At 40.2% G+C, this 16,597-nt stretch overlaps 1 protein-coding gene and 1 long non-coding RNA gene across 2 annotated transcripts in view; one reads left to right on the forward strand and one right to left on the reverse strand.

Moving 5' to 3' along the window:
- ZNF571 (zinc finger protein 571) overlaps positions 1 to 16,597 on the forward strand; it is a 35,934-nt gene that overhangs the window by 12,007 nt on the left and 7,330 nt on the right. The window contains 1 exon segment of the mRNA XM_017870574.1: positions 2,140 to 2,266. Within this exon segment, the coding sequence (XP_017726063.1) occupies positions 2,140 to 2,266 (127 nt within the window).
- Positions 774 to 16,597, reverse strand: part of LOC108528662 (uncharacterized) — a 32,932-nt gene continuing 17,108 nt past the window's right edge. The window contains exons 2-3 of the long non-coding RNA XR_001885242.1: positions 1,375 to 1,450; positions 774 to 1,194 (exon numbers count right to left, since the gene is read on the reverse strand). This is a non-coding gene — a long non-coding RNA (uncharacterized LOC108528662). The remainder of the gene's footprint in view (positions 1,195 to 1,374; positions 1,451 to 16,597) is intronic.

Here is a 16,597-nt window from a genome sequence, read left to right on the forward strand (position 1 = left end):
GGAGGGATTGCATTGGGGAGTTATACATGATATAAATGATGAATTGATGGGTGCTGACGACTTGATGGGTGCAGCACACCAACATGGCATAAGTATACATATGTAACAAACCTGCACGTTATGCACATGTACCCTAGAACTTAAAGTATAATAAAAAAAAAAAAATGGTTTGGTGAGGTGGAGATGAGTGTTTGAATGTGACACATGACAAAGTTTGATCTTCTCTACAAACCTGTGTTTTCCACTTGAAAGTGACAGCATTTTTTTGTTGGATGTTCCTAGTCTCAGTGTATGGCAAGATTTTCTGTGAAACTTTGAAGATTGAATGGGAACAGGGTCCTGTGAAGGAAGGGCTCTTGTTCCTGATAATAGTTTCCTGTTGCTGCTGTTACTGATACCCACTATACTTAGTGGCCTAAATCAGTATAATTATGATTTATACTTCTGCTGGTCAGAAGTCTGAAATCAGTCTGAAAGGGCTAATATGACAGTATTAGCAGAGCCATGTTCCTTCTGGAGGTTCTAGAGGACTGGAGAATCTGTTTCCTTATCTTTTTCTGGTTCTAAAGGCCGTCCACAGTCCCTGGGGTGTGGCTTCCATCCATTTTCAAAGCCAGCAATCACATTTCGACCTTTGCTTTCATCATCACATTTCCTTCTTTTACTCACCTGCCTCCTTCTATCACTTAAAAATACATTGGGCCCAACCAGATAATCCAGGATAACCCCCTCTCAAGATCCTTAATTTAATTGCACTTCTAAAGTCCCCTTTGCCATGTAAGGAAAGGTATACATAGGTTTTGTAACCAAATTCAGGTCCAGACCACTTGCCACTTGAAAGCTCAAGAGATGAGCATTGATGAAAGGAAGGTTAGCTTTATTCAGGAAGCCAGCAACCCAGGGGAGGCAGTGAACCAGTGTTCAAAGACCACTGAGTTCTGTCTCCATATCAGGGGTTTTTAAGGGAAATTAGGAAAAATGATGATCAAAACATTCTTGTGAAATGTGCAGTCTTAGGTCATTGCTTTCTTGGTCATTGCTTTCTTGCTCAGTGTTTTGTGGCCTTCTGTAGGTGCCGTCAGCCTATTCTTATCAGGCCAGTCAGCCCATTCCCAGAGTTGTTAGTCTGCATATTTTAATTCTCTTATCTCTGTTGAAGGTCCTGTTTTCCTGAGACTGTTCTTACTGAATAATCTACAAAGTCAAGCAAAGTAATAATTATATTTAAGCAAGCAAGCTTTTCTTTAACATTGAGTCAGTACTGTTACTGTTTCAGGGATTAGGTTGTGGACATGTTTGGGGGACCTTTATTCTACCTTCCACAACCCTCTTGCCCAGGAACCAATGAGAGAGGATGATCATAGTCAAGTTCACCTTAGGATTTCCTGGAATGTACCAGTTCAGAGTGATGTCTCTGTGCCTGGACTGGCATCCAGTACCTTGCTGTAGCCTAGGAACAGGGAAAATAGGAGCAAATAAAACATATCAGATGCATACTCTCAAGAATTATAGATTCTTAGAGCTCAAAGACATTAGAGAATTTGTCTAATTCAAATACTCCCAAATAAGCAGATCATTTTGTACATAAAATGGAAATATCATATGTCCATTCTATTCTGTGACATAATAACTTGATGAATCTGAGTCTTCAAAAAATTCTTAGGTTATATTCAAATTTTATTTTCTAACCTAGGGATTTGGTAAACATTGGAAAAAATTCATCTTTTTAAAGTCTTTAAAGGCAGAAGGGAGAACTTGTATTGATTGAGAGTATATTAGTTATTGAGGATTTGAAAGCCTAATCTGCTGTGCAGTTAAAATTTGCTGTGAAATAAATGCATGCAGTATTTTATTTAATCAAGAAACTGCATACATCTGGACATCTGGTGTTTTAAATTCTCAGACCTTTCTGGGTAATGGAATTTTTCTGTTGTACAAAGGACGTTTTATCTGTGGCAATAGGAATGATAGAGAATCATGTTAATACTATGGTTTAGGCAACCAATTTCCTGTTGAAAACAACACAAAAAAGTAACACAAAAGTGTTACTTGCTTCCTTCAATTACCTCCTCCATTTTCTTCTCATTTCACTTCAGAATCATTGCTGTATTTTCACAAGTAATGGATTTGTTGTTTCAGTTGTTGGTGACTTTCAGGGATGTGGCTATTGACTTCTCTCAGGAGGAATGGGAATGCCTGGACCCTGCTCAGAGGGACTTGTACAGGGATGTGATGTTGGAGAACTACAGCAACCTGATCTCATTGGGTAAGATCATCCTACATAATATTCAGAATTTGTTCCCCATAATTTCTGCCTCATTCATTGTGAATTTCTGATCTCCATTCCCTGAGGAAAGGCTTACGTTTGAGTAGAAGTAGAAATGGACAGCTCCACTGTGTACCTTTTATCTCTTATCCTTTAGACTGTCACATCTTTCTCTGTCTCTTCCTGTCAGTGTCTCCCTTCTTTGATGGCCAATGGACTAGATTTGAATCTGGGAATCCCCTAGCATGACCATGTACCATTTCCTTTCTTTTAAGCTGGATGTGCAGTCCCTAAGCCAAATGTATTTTCCTTACTAGAGCAAGGAAAGGAGCCCTGGATGCTGATGAGAACCATGACAAGAAGACAGAGCTCAGGTGAATAAGGGCTGGTCAGTGTCAGCTATTGCTAATAATACAGCTGATCTGTAGGTGGCAGCACTTTGACGTGTCTGCATGAAGCTCTCTTCAAAGGCCTATGGAAAGAAGGCTTGAGACATACGGAGAGCAGGAAGGTTATGTCTGTGAGTTCCCAGTGGAACCTCCCTCCCAACTCCCATTTGCCACTCTTCTGTTTTACATTCCATTTTTGTTTTAATAAGGGAGCTACCTTTGGTCTGGTCTCTTTTGAGGACAATGCTTTTACCTATTTTTCCAATTATGTTTTTTCCCAGTTGCTCTTTTATAGTTAAACTTGGATAAGTATCTCTAGCCAGCACATACCTGCTGAGACTTTGCTATGTTCATAGGTTAGGAGGACCAGGAAAGATAGCTCTGGGGAGGTAACATTTGAATTGAGACCTGAATAAAGTTGGCTATTAGTCAGGGAAATGTGTGTTCAGGCAGAGGGAAGAGAAGATCCTGAGAGAAACTGACCTTCACTTGCTTGAGAATCAGCAAGAAGGCCAGTGTGGCTACTGAAAGTGGAAATTCGAGGTGAGGTCAGAGAAATAGGCAAAGATCAAATCATGTAGGACCTTGTTGGTTGTTGCAAGCAGTGAGATTTTATTCTAAGTGCAATCAGGAGCCCCTGGCTGATTTTTTTGCAGATAAGTAAAGGATCTTTGTTTAAAGGTCACTCTTGAGTGCTATGTGGACAGTGAGGATAAGAATGAAAGCAGGAAGACTAATGAGAGGACTACTTCAGAAGTTCACACAAGAGATAACAGTGACTTGGAATTGGGTTTAATATGTGGAGGTGATGAAAACAGGTAATATTTTGAAGGTAGATTTAATACCTTCATAATGGAGTTATTTTGAAGATTGGCAATAGAGGCCTCAGGGTTTGGAAGGCTGGAGAAGGAAGTCAAGAGTTATGTATTTGATATGCTCATTAGATATCCGTGTGATGAAGTTAGATAAGCATTTGGAAGCCTTTAGGTGGAGGGGATAGTCAGGACCGAAGAGATAAATGCAGGATTAATCTCTGTACCGAGGAACTGAGTGAGATTATGAAGCAAATTGGTTTAGATGGAAGGCAAGGTACAGTTCAAGGACTGAACCATGGGGTGTTCCAACATTCAGTCAGGAACAATCTAGCAAAGGAAATTGAGGACTAACCTGAGTAACCTGTGACCTAGGAAGAAGGAATGCAGTGTATTGGAAGCCAACTGACAAAAGGACAAAACAATTAACTCAGAGAGATAACGCTAAGAGTTCAAGTAAGAGGAAGGCTGAAAACTGGCTATTGGATTTGGCAAGATGAAGGGTGTTGGTGACCCTGACAAGGTGGGTTTGGAAATGAGAGGAACAAAAACCTCATTGTGTAGTACTTAAAAGAGAGTGAGAAAGAAGTAAGTCAACAATAAAAACTAGAGTGAGGGCCAGGTGCGGTGGCTCAAGCCTGTAATCCCAGCACTTTGGGAGGCCGAGACGGGTGGATCACAAGGTCAGGAGATCGAGACCATCCTGGCTAACACGGTGAAACCCCGTCTCTACTAAAAAATACAAAAAATCTAGCCAGGCGAGGTGACAGGAGCCTGTAGCCCCAGCTACTCAGGAGGCTGAGGCAGGAGAATGGCTTAAACACGGGAGGCGGAGCTTGCAGTGAGCCCAGATCGCACCACTGCACTCCAGCCTGGGTGACAGAGCGAGACTCCATCTCAAAAAAAAAAAAAAACTAGAGTGGGACAGTGAATTAACTCACCAGGAACTGTTGAAAGCCCATTTGAGTAGCCCTCAAAGTTACAAATAGAGTTTACAAATATTTTAGAAGGTTTTAAGAACACTGTAATAATTAGGGGAAAGAAATGTGATTACAGTTTGTATATGCAGTATTATTTCAACTACATAAAAATCCATGGAACAAATTTAGGAAGGAAATATGGCAAAATGTTAATTATGGTGGTAGGAGAGAAAGAAAAGCAAAAGGTATAGACGGGAAGTGTGCATACCTCTTGAGAAGTGTTACCACTCTGCTGATTCTGTAGTTCACCCTGCAGTTCCTGTCCACTGCAGCTCCTGTCCACTGCAGAGTGAACCACAGAATCAGGAGAGCTTTTTGTTTTGTTTTGTTTTCAAAGGAGAATCTTTAAAATGGTGGTAGGCTGGTCACAATGGCTCAAGCCTGTAATCCCAGCACTTTGGGAGGCTAAGGTGGGTGAATTGCTTGAGCCCAGGAGTTCGGGACCAGCCTGGGCAACACAGCAAAACCCCATCTCTACTTAAAATAAAAATTAGCGGGGCATTATGGCACATGCCTGTGGTCCTAGCTACTTTGGAGACTGAGGTGGGAGGATCATTTGAGCCCCGAGGTCAAGGTTGCAGTGAACCATGGTCACGCCACTGCATTTCAGCCTGGGCAACAGCAAGACCATGTCAAAAAAAAAAAAAAAAAAGGAAAGGGAAAGGGAAAGGAAAGGAGAGAAAGGGAAAGAAAGAAAGAAAGAAAGAGAGAGAGAGGAAGGAAGGAAAAAAAGGAAAGGAAAGGAAGAAAGCTGGAGGGATGGTATAAAAGTAAATGAGCCGGGCACGGTGGCTCAAGCCTGTAATCCCAGCACTTTGGGAGACCGAGACGGGCGGATCACAAGGTCAGGAGATCGAGACCATCCTCGCTAATACGGTGAAACCCCGTCTCTACTAAAGAATACAAAAAACTAGCCGGGCGACGAGGCGGGCGCCTGTAGTCCCAGCTACTCGGGAGGCTGAGGCAGGAGAATGGCGTGAACCTGGGAGGCGGAGCTTGCAGTGAGCTGAGATCCGGCCACCGCACTCCAGCCTGGGCGACAGAGCCAGACTCCGTCTCAAAAAAAAAATAAAATAAAATAAAATAAAAATAAAAATAAAAGTAAATGATCTGGTAACTTAAGTGGTGATGGTGAAAAAGGATGGTTGCTTGAAATTGTGCTTTAAGAGGTGTTATTGGTAATAACATCCTTTGACATTATGTATTATTATGTTAGTACAAGTTGTGCTAATCATTGTTGAAAAGAGACTATTATGGATTTGGCAATTGGGGGTAGGAAACATGATGTTTGGGAATGAAATGTTTAGAATATAAATAAATTGTCCTAATATTGTAGGAATAGTGAAAGATGTAAATAAATTTTAGCTTACCTTTTTCCTAAGGGGGTCTCATGTTTTAAGGCTTCAGTGTTCTTTGGTGATGGATTTTAAGAATAGGCATATTTCAAAAATTTTAATTGAAGTAAACAGTGCTAGAATTATTGAAAAAATTATGTGGATGTTTTTAGTTTTGGTATTTAAACATAGATGCTGATCACTTTTCAGAGTGTTACCATGAAACTAATTCAAGTGTAATGGGTGTCTTAGTTCATATTGTGTTACTATCAAGGATACCCTAGGCTGGGTAATTTATAAAGATCAGAGGTTTATTTGGCTCGTGGTTCTGCAGGTTGCACAAGAAGCATGGCACCTCTGTCTGTTTGGCTTCTGGTGAGGACCTCAGACCGCTTCCATTCATGATGGAAGGTGAAGGGGAGCCAGTGTGTGCAGAGATCACATGGTGAGAGAGGGGAAAGGTGACAGGCTTTTTTTTTTTTTTTAAACAGCTCTCTTGAGAACTACTAGAGCGAGAGCGCAGTCATCCTTGAGGGAGGGCATTGATCTGTTCTCTGGGGACCAGCCCCCATGACCCAAGCACCTCCCACTAAACCCCATCACCCAAGACGCCATACTGGGAACTAAATTTCAAGATGAGATTTGGTGGGTACAAACCACATCCAAACCATAGCAGATGGTATTTCATGTTGTATATCCATCAATATAGTTAGAGTATTGTCATGGCATGTCTGATAAATCAAATGTTGTGGAAAGAAAGTCAGGCTAACACCTACAAATACAAAATGGATTTTGGCTGAGGTTGAGTGTATAACCTGAAAATATGGGAATCAGTGAATAAATCCTGTAATGGTGAAGACTGCACCTATCGATGGAACATGTTAGAAATGTGCTACAGCATAGTATGTATCATGAGGATTAATGTCTGCCGATGAGTTCGAACAGTTCCTGTTAGGCCTCCAACTGTCAGCAGAAAAATAAAGCCTAAACCTTATAATATAGCTGGAGATCATTTAATATTACCTCCCTGTGGGGTTGCTAGTCAGTTAAATACTTTAACTCCTGTCAGAATAGCAATAATTATAGTGGCTAGTGTAAAATACATTCAGGTATCAATGTCTATTCCTGCTGTAAATATATTGTAGTCTCATACGATAAAGCTTATGAGCTACATTGATGTTATGGATCATATTATTTCTATGTAACCAAATGGTTCTTTTTTTTCCGGAATAATAGGTAGCAATATGTGAGATTATTCCAAAACCTGGTAAAATAAGAATGTACACTTTTGGATAGACAAAAAAATCAGAATAAATGTTGGTCTAAAAGTGGATCTCCTCCTCCAGCTAGATCAAAAAAAGTGTATTAAGGTTATGGTCTGTCAGCAGTATGGTGATGCTGGTTGCTAGTACTGGGAGAGAGAGTAATAAAAGCACAGCTGCAATTAATAGTGGTATCTGTTATTAGATATGGCTGGCTTTATATTTATAATTGTAATAAAATTAAAATAAGTAGCTCTTAAAATTGATGAAACACCTGCAAAATGTAATGAGAAAATGGTAAGATCTGCAGAGGCTTCTGCATGTACTAGATCAGGCCATCTTGAGTTATTTTATATGGTGAAAGGTAGGGGTCCAGTTTCGTTCTTCTGCACATGGCTAGCCAGTTATCCTAGCACCATTTATTGAATAGGGAATCCTTTCCCCATTGGTTAAGGCTCACCTGTTTTCCGGTGTCACAGTACTGCTGCTTGCTGTAGAAGGCCTCCTCCACAGGGCCTGTGTGATTGGGTGTTGTGCTGGTGTCAGCTGGTTGGGTTGGTCTGACCTCAGGCCCTGGGGGAAACGGTCAGGTGCCAGCAGAGTTGGAATGGGGCAAGTAGTTCCCCAGTTACCAGGCCCCTAGCTGGCCCACTGGACAGCCTGTGAGACCTGAAGGGGCTGGACTGCAGTCGTGCTAGCCCAGAGTTCAGGTGCTGGCTTTGATGCGGGTGGGCGGGACAGGTTGGTTTCCAGGTCACTGGTCAAACTCTCATGCAGGGTCCTACAGAACGCTTAGGTGGTGGGAGCCCAAGGGAATATCAAGATATGTGGGGTTTGGATTTTCAGAAGGGCTCTGGGCTGCAGGTGAAATGTTCAGGTGGGGGCAGGGCGGCTGTGCTGCGGGCCTTTCACTGAAGAGGGCAGGACTCCTGCAATAGCGACTGGCAGCTGCGGGGCACGTGGCGCGCTTGCATTTCCCTCCCTTCCAAACAACGCCGAACTTCACTGTTGAGGGCATGCAGAGGTGCGAGGTGTTACCTGTTACCTCTGGGAATTTTGCCCCAGAGGAACACAGAACCGCAGGCCACCGCAGAGTTAGGCGGAGGTGCAGTTGCTGCAGAGGTGCGTCTCTTAGCCGCCTCAGAGGAGGTAGGGCAGGGGTTGCATGGTCTGTTATCTGGGAGGTTCCTGGGGAAATGCAAAGCCTGCCTGCAGAGTTCTTGTGGAGAGGGTCGCTGTGCTGCAGAGCTCAGGCGGGAGCAGGGTGGAGCCGAGCCTTGCCTGGCGAGGAGGGGCTGGGCAGTCTGACCGCCCCTCAGCACTGTGACTGCAGCTTCCGCTGGAGTTATGGCAGCTGGCACCGAGCTGCCCAGGGATCCGGGGCTTGTGGTGCTCCACATGGGCTTGAGCAGTGCCTCTGCAAAAACTCTAGGCAGCTTTCTGTGTTGGTCTAGTGGCCCAGGGGTGGGATTGGCAGGTCCTCCTGTGCCCAGGATTGCAAAGGGCCATGTAGGAAGTGTGGTTCCCCCAGGGACACTCACTCTCACCGGTTAACCATGTTAGGGAGCTTCACCCACTCCATGCCAGTCCCAGGAAGGTGGCTGCCTGGCTTCTCTCCTCTCTGTTCTCTGGGAGTCCTTGGCGTCCGTGGTAAATCCTGATGTGGTCTTTTAGACCAGCGCTACCCCAACCTTTTTGGCACCAGGGACCGGTTTCACGGAACACAGTGTTTCCTTCCAGCCGGGGGGAGCGGGGCGAGAGGGGAAGGGCGGACCGGTTTGGGGATGAAACTGTTCCACCTCAAATCATCAGGCATTAGATTCTCATAAGGAGCCGGCAACCTAGATCCGTCCTGTGCACAGTTTACTACAGGGTTCGAGCTCCTGTGAGAATCTCAAGCTGCCGCTGATCTGAGCTCAGGTGGTGATGCTCACCCACTGCTCACCTCCTGCCGTGCTGCTCGGTTCCTCACAGGCTGCCAAACAATACGGGTCTGTGGCCCGGGGTTGGGGATCCGTGTCCTAGATGATCCACTTAAAGAGACAGTATTTACTTGCGACTTTGTTTCCTCTCCCTGAGAGTGGTGCATACTAGTGGTGCATTCTAGTCAGCCATCTTGAGTGCCCCCTCTAGAGTTACATTTAAATTTACATTAAGATTAAAATTTGAGTAAATTTAAAGTTGAACTGAAATTCTGTTCTGAATAGCCAGCTATCACCAGATTTTCATCTCTACTCATGGATCTTCTCCCTATTTTGCTACATATATGAGTCAGTCTGTGGGTAGCTTGTCTAGTTTTGGGTTTTTTAGCTAAAGTTCTCTTTGTAAAATTGTTGTTCGTTCATTACATAAAAGGTATAAAGGATTAGTTTTGCTTTTTTTGTCCTTAAAATTATTCTTTCATCTTTGCAATATGGTACTTTTTCTGTAGCACCTGAAGAAATTCCTTTCTCCTATACCTTATGTTGTGAGTAAATGTTTTGGTCTAAATAAATATAATTGTTAGCTTCTGTTGATTTGGGGCTAGGTCTGGTTCAAAGTGGTCAAATCAATATGAAATCTTCCAGATGTAGGCTGAGTTTAATAAACACTTTGGTTTATTAAAGCATATATGCATATATTTGTTATGACTCACCTCCTCATATATAAATTTATGTTAATTATAAATTTGGATATATTGAAATATTTGAGGAGGGTGATGGATGGGTGTGTGCGTACTTCATGGCCCTATTCAGTTAAGCTCTCTGGTCTTAATTTACTATGACATTTTCCTTTTGCCTTAAATTTCATAAAGTTTGTTGTGGGTGGAATGTTCTTTAATTAGAAAATATAGCCCATTTCTTTCTGTCTTATAAGCTGCACCATGACCTAATGTTTTCATGTAAATACTTGTGTTTAATACCTTTTAAGGTTTTGCAGAAGATGACGGTGTATAGGCTGAATTAGCAAGAGATAGTGAGATGTATTGGGGTTTACTTATTACAAAAAAGGGATGTAAGCACTGCCAAGTCCTTTGTGTTTTAAGCTGTTGCTGGTAGTACTCTGGTAAATAACTTTGTTAATTTAATTAAGTTTATGGCTATGCATAGTAGGATATTTCTTCTCAGTTTAGGTCTTAGCTATCGTGTATTCAGAATATATTAAATCACTTTCATTGTTTATTTTTATATTAGCTGTAGCTTTTTATGACCTAGTTAAGGTATAACTTTGTTTATAATCTTAAACATGTTTTATGCTGAGTTTTATTAATTTGGGTTAATTATATGACTGCAAGCATGAAATTTTACCAACCCTAAGGAAAATTAGTATAACTTAGTCAACCTTTGGTTAACTGCTTAATTTTTATCATTGCTGTTTTCTGTGGCTGTATTGGTAGTGTAAGGTTTTATGAGCTGCTAATTAGTGTGCTTGAAGCCTGCTCTTTTTGGTTTTTGTTGATCTAGAGGATATTCTCACTAGAATGCAGATAGTTGCAAGGGTTACTAAAAAAATGAATAAAGAGGTCAGGACTAAACCTATTTGTTTATAGAGTTATATGAACTCATTTAGGCATTGTCAGTGCCTTGCGTTGTGAATTAAGCTACATTAGCTTATATGTAGAAAATTCCCTCTCAAGCAGAAATGGTCAAGTGCTGTGTCAGTATTGGTGGATTTTTTAGTAAATTTAGTAAAAAAACAAACTTTTAACCCAGAAAACCTAATTTTAATTTACTTTTGGATTTTGATAAATTCTTTAGGAGTTGGGCTAAAACTTAGTTCTAGATGAACTTGTGTGTGTGTGTGTGTGTATGTATGTATGCCTTACCTGTAGTTAATAAATACAAGATTTCCTGTTTTGAGGTTTGGCAAGAATAAAAGCCTTATATCCACAAGTAGTACAATAGCTTGAGATTGTGGAGTTAATTAACGTGAAATTGTGTGTACATGTCTGTGTCATGTTTTTTACTATGTTCACTGAACATGGAGTAATTAAACTTTATGGTTTCACTGTAGAGAAAGACTATTCAATTTCAGCTCAGCTACAGTTTGCTTTATTGTATCAAGTCCATGACAGCCACGTTGGATCATAACATTCCCTAAATTAAAAAATACCAAGTGTGTGACACCACCACAGTGATGTGTGATCATGGACTGGTTAGCCATTAGTCCATCGAGATGTCTCATTAAAGAGGAATGAATGGGCAATCTTAAGTCCGTGACCATGAAGTAAGAACCAGATGGTAGGCATAGTTTCATCCAAGTTTCATGGGCCCAGAACGAGAAGTGGGACACGTCTCAAGCAAGTTGCTGGTTTCTTGAAGCTTGATACTAAAGAAATCCTGTTGGTGGTAATAAGCTTGTTGTCAAGGATTGATTTGACTGAATGTACTGTGAATAATCAATAATTTCATGTCCTGTGTAAAATAAAGGATTTACTGTATTGAACAGTATTTGTATTGGTAAATCTGACATATGTAGGTATGCCATTCAATGTGTTAAGCACTGTTTGTAATTTCATGTATATGCTTATATGCATGGGGAGTGGATCTTAATGTGTGATTACACATGCATATACAATGTACAATCAAGCATAATAGTACTAGTACATTATTAGGAAAAGCACATAATGCATCCAGAGTAGTTAGATTTTATGTTTATTTTCTTAGTACTGACATAGCATTTAACAGTAATTTTTCTCAAGAGTCAGGTTACAGTTTAAGTGGAATTTCAGCTTTAGGACCCTGAGACTTGAGGTTCTAGTTTTGTTATTTGAGGTGTTGTATTGTTGGGTTTGTTAATAGAGTTATTTATAATTATGTGAATAATGGGTTATGATGAAGTGGAGGTGATTTTTGATTTTGAAAATTTAAAGGATTGGGTAATTTTTGAGGGTGAAGAGTTTGGACTTCTTCAGGAAGTTTCTATAGGTATAACAGCATTCTATAGTTATGAAGGCTGATTCATGGTTGTGGCCAGTTGATCTTTATTTGTTGGTATCTTTATTGTTACTGAGATTACTCTGGGAAATTAGATAGCTAGGAGTGTAGCCAATAAAAGTGAGATAAGGAAGGAGAAGAAAATACTTTAATTAGAAGATGGTTATTGAAACTATCATTTGGAAGTGAGAAATGATTTTAGAGTGACTTTTCTAGTCAAATCTAGTAAAACTGGTGCTATGTTTTGATTTGTTGAAAGGTTTAGGTATGGTGATAAACCATGAACAACTGTTGGGAAGGAACCTAGAAGGATGGAAAATTTGTATATGTATGAGGATTCAAATTTAAGATTTTATGTTATTAGTTGAGTTCTAATGTTATAATGAAACTTAAGGTAGTTAAAGCACGAGCTAAGAGTTTTAGGTAGAATGGCAGAGTCATTTGAGGAATAGTTATGGGAATAATATTTTTGGAGATAAAAAAAATTCAGTGGGCCGGGCATGGTGGCTCACTCCTGTAATCCCAGCACTTTGGGAGGCCAAGGTGGGTGGATCACAAGGTCAGGAGAACAAGACCGTACTGGCTAACACGGTGAAACCCTGTCTCTACTAAAAAAAACACAAAAAATTAGCCGGGCGTGGTGGCAGGTGCCTGTAGTCCCAGCTACTGAGGAGGCTGAGGCAGGAGAATGGTGTGAACCTGGGAGGTGGAGTTGGCAGTGAGCTGAGATTGCGCCACTGCACTCCAGCTGGGGTGACAGAGCAAGACTCTGTCTAAAAAAAAAAAAAAAAAAATTAGTGAAAATAATACTGATTGCAAGACATTTAATTGAACTAGCTAGGAGGGGGTTGTTTTTGTTTATTTGAGTTAAAGGTGAAAAGCAGAGTTGTCCCAGGATTGTAAAGAAAATAATTTGAGTACTATAGACAGCTCTTAGGGAGGTGACAATAAGCATGATTTAAAGGGCTCAGGTGTTGGCATACTGTGTTTGCAGTTTTAATAGTTAAATCTTTGGAGCAGAAGCCTTTAAGGAAGGGCATACCTATTAAGTGTAGGCTTCTGAAAATGAGTAAAGACATGGTAAAGAGTATAGTTTTAAATAGGCCTCCTAGTTTTCTAGAATATTTTTCATCATTCAGGGTATGAATAATAGATCCAGAGCATAGAAGAAGTATGTTTCAGGAATACATGCGTACAGATGTGAAGAAATGCTAAATGTGGTTGATTAATGCCACTAGTGACAATTAGGAGACCTAGGTTTGAGGTAGAAAAGGCAAATGATTTTTTAAAATGTTATTTTGTGTTACGGCACAGATTGCTGTGAATGAAGTGGTAATACCACCTAAGCAGTTTTGTTATTTTCTTTTTTCTTTTTCTTTTTTTGAAACAGGATCTCATTCTGTTGCCCAGACTGGAGTGCAGTGGCAAAATCACAGCTCACTGCAGCCTCACGCTCTTGGGCTCAAGTGATTCTCCTACCTTAGCATCCTGAGTAGCTGGGACTACAGGTGTGCACCACCACGCATGGCTGATGTTATTTTATTTTGTTTTGTTTTATTTATTTATTTATTTCTGTAGACACAAGATCTGTGTCTACTGTGTTGCCCAGGCTGGTCTTGAACTCCTGGGTCCAAGCGATCCTCCTGACTCAGCCTCCTAAAGTCCTAGCATTACAGCTGTGAACCACTGCACCCCACTGTTTTATTTTCTATTAGTAGATAAAAGTGTATTAATAAGAAAATTCTTGTTACAACTATTGTGCTGGAATGAAGTAAGGCTAAAACTGATGTTGAGCCCTCTGTCACTGATGGTAGTTACGAGTGAAAACCAAATTGGGCAGATTTACCAGTTGCTGCTGCCAGGAGAAGCCTAATTAATGAGAGAGTGTCAGGGTTGGGGTTGAGTATGGAAATTTTTTGGAATTCTCATGTGTGTAACAATCATGATGCTGATAATAGGAATCCAATATCTCCAATACTTGTATATAAAATTGCCTGGAGGCTGCTCTATTTGTGTCTGTGAGACCATATCATCATCTAATAAGTAAAAATGATATAATTTCTATTGTTTTTCATCCAATAAAGAGTTGGAAGAAAAAAAAAGAGTTGGAAGAGGTTGGTAGCATTAGCCAATATTAGTATGGTTGTGAGGAATATAAGTATGGACTTAAGTAATTGATTAATATTTTGATCTGAAAGTATATATCACATTGAAGATTCTATAATCAATCGTGATGAAAGAAGCTACTGGTACAAATATTAGTCTGACTTGAAGCTGAGTGTCAGTTTTAAAGTTTGAATAGTCATTCAATGTCAATTTCAAATAATTATTTCTTGCCCTGAATGAATAAATATTGGGGTTGGAAATAGGCTGGTGGCAAATGAGTATTTTTTAAAAAATAGTTATAGTAATTGGTAAAAATAAGTTGGTAAGTAAAATTATAATAGAAGAAGAGAATAAATTTATTTTATTCAAAGTTGCACCAATTTTTTGGCTCCTAAGGTCAATAGATTACTTCTAACTTTTAAAAGTTCAGAAAGCCATATTGTTATATATGGAGGCATGAGTTAGCAGTTCTTGCATACTTTCTTAGCAAAATCATCAGTTCCCCCTTATCTGCAGGGTATACATTCCAAGGCTCCCCCAGTGGATGCCTGAAACCAGAGCTAGTACTGAGCCATACATATAATGTGTTTTTTGAATCTGATAAAGGAGATAGCTACTGGGTGGTGACTAATAGGCAGATCCTTTTTGGATAATGGCAAAATTAGACAATATGCTCATCAAAGGGATGATTCATGTCTTGAGCAAGATGGAGTAGGATGGTGTGAGATTTCATCATGCTATTCAGAATGGCACAGTTTAAAACTTATGAATTGTTTATTTCTGGTATTTTCCATTTAATATTTTGGACCTCAGTTAACTATGAGTATCTGAAACCCCACTCTTTGGGAACTACCATAAAGAGTTTTAAGCTTCTATATAAGATTCACAAGTGAATGTTTTATTTAAACTACATTTACAATATATGGGTCCTGGAATAATTTTGGAGTTAAGTGACAGGAGTAATAGAGGTAGAAGATGTATAAATATGAGAGTATTTTCTCGTGAATAATGGTTTGATGTTATTAATGTGATATGTGAATTTTTCTCATTGTGATGTGATTGATAGAGGGACTATATGGCCATAATTAGTACATTAGTCCTATTTGGATAATGGCAAATTAGATCATAAAATATGCCATATAATGGCAAATTAGATCATAAAAATAATGATACAATTTCAAATAATTCTCCATTCAGGTTAATAGTTGCTAGTAAGGCTGTCAACTGCTAACTCAGGCCTCCATATATAACAATGTGGCTTTCTGAACTTTTAAAGGTTAGAAGTAATCTGTTGGCCTTAGGAGCCAAAAAGTTGTTGCAAAAGGCTAGGTCAGTTAGGCTAGCCCGTACTTACCACGTTTCTGTTAAAGGAAATAATGTCTGTAGTCTGCGAGCTAATAGTACAGATGCTTCTCAACATACGTTGGGGTTACTTCTGGATAATGTCAAAAATATTGTAAGTCATTCTATGTAACCCCCTTGGTAAGTCAAGAAGCATAATGAATGTGTATTGCTTTCTTACCATGGTAAATTTGAAAAATCGTAAGTCTAAGTATCATAAGTTGGGGAACCTTGTGTCTGGTTTGGCTATGGATTTGTTCATAGTTTGAATTTGGTTTTTGTTTGTTTTGAGATGAAGTCTCGCTCTCTCACCCAGGCTGGAGTGCAGTTGTGTGATCTCAGCTCTCTGCAACCTCCACTTTCTGAGTTCAAGCGCTTCTTTTGCCTCAGCCTCCCAAGTAGCTGGGATTACAGGCACCTGCCACCATCCCCAGCTAATTTTTGTATTTTTAGCACAGATGGAGTTTCACCATGTTGGCCAGGCTGGTCTCAAACCCCTGACCTGAGGTGATCCGCCCACCTCAGTCTCCCAAAGTGCTGGGATTACAGGCATGAGCCACCGTGCCAGAATCGTAGTTTGAATTTGTAAGGCAAAATCATTTTGATGTTGTGTGGTCATGGGCAGTTATTAGGGCTGTGGCTCCTATAAAACTTCATGGCATTTGGATGAGAAACACTATAATTAGTAATGCTGTATGAGCTACAGATTAATACACAATGATTTTAAGTCTGTTTAGTATAAACAAATAGAATTTGTTATAATTCTTCCTCATAGTGATATTAGAAATGAATAGGCTATATACTTTTAGTAGATTTAAAATTAGGGTAATTTGTATTACGCCACAGCCTATTAATTTTAGTAATGTGGCTGCAAGAACTGTGGGTGCAGCATTCGGGGCTTCTACATATGCTTTTGGTAATCAAAGATGGAGGATATAAAGGGGTGGGTTTTTTTGGTTTTTTCTTTTTTTACTATTAATGCTATAATGCCTTCTATTTATAGGAGACTGTTCAGGAGTTTCCTAGTATTTGAATTTGTAATGCCCAGACCCGCGATGATCCCAAAAGCAACCACCAGAGTCCAGAGACAACGCCAAGCGGCAGGGATCGCTTTATTTCGAGTTCGAACTCGGTTCCCTCCAGCTAGGTATCAGATCCTAGGGAGAGACCCCGAGCTCGGCGTTCAGCCGT

Source organism: Rhinopithecus bieti, unplaced genomic scaffold, assembly GCF_001698545.2.
Source record: "Rhinopithecus bieti isolate Rb0 unplaced genomic scaffold, ASM169854v2 scaffold_5002, whole genome shotgun sequence".
NCBI lineage: Eukaryota > Metazoa > Chordata > Mammalia > Primates > Cercopithecidae > Rhinopithecus > Rhinopithecus bieti.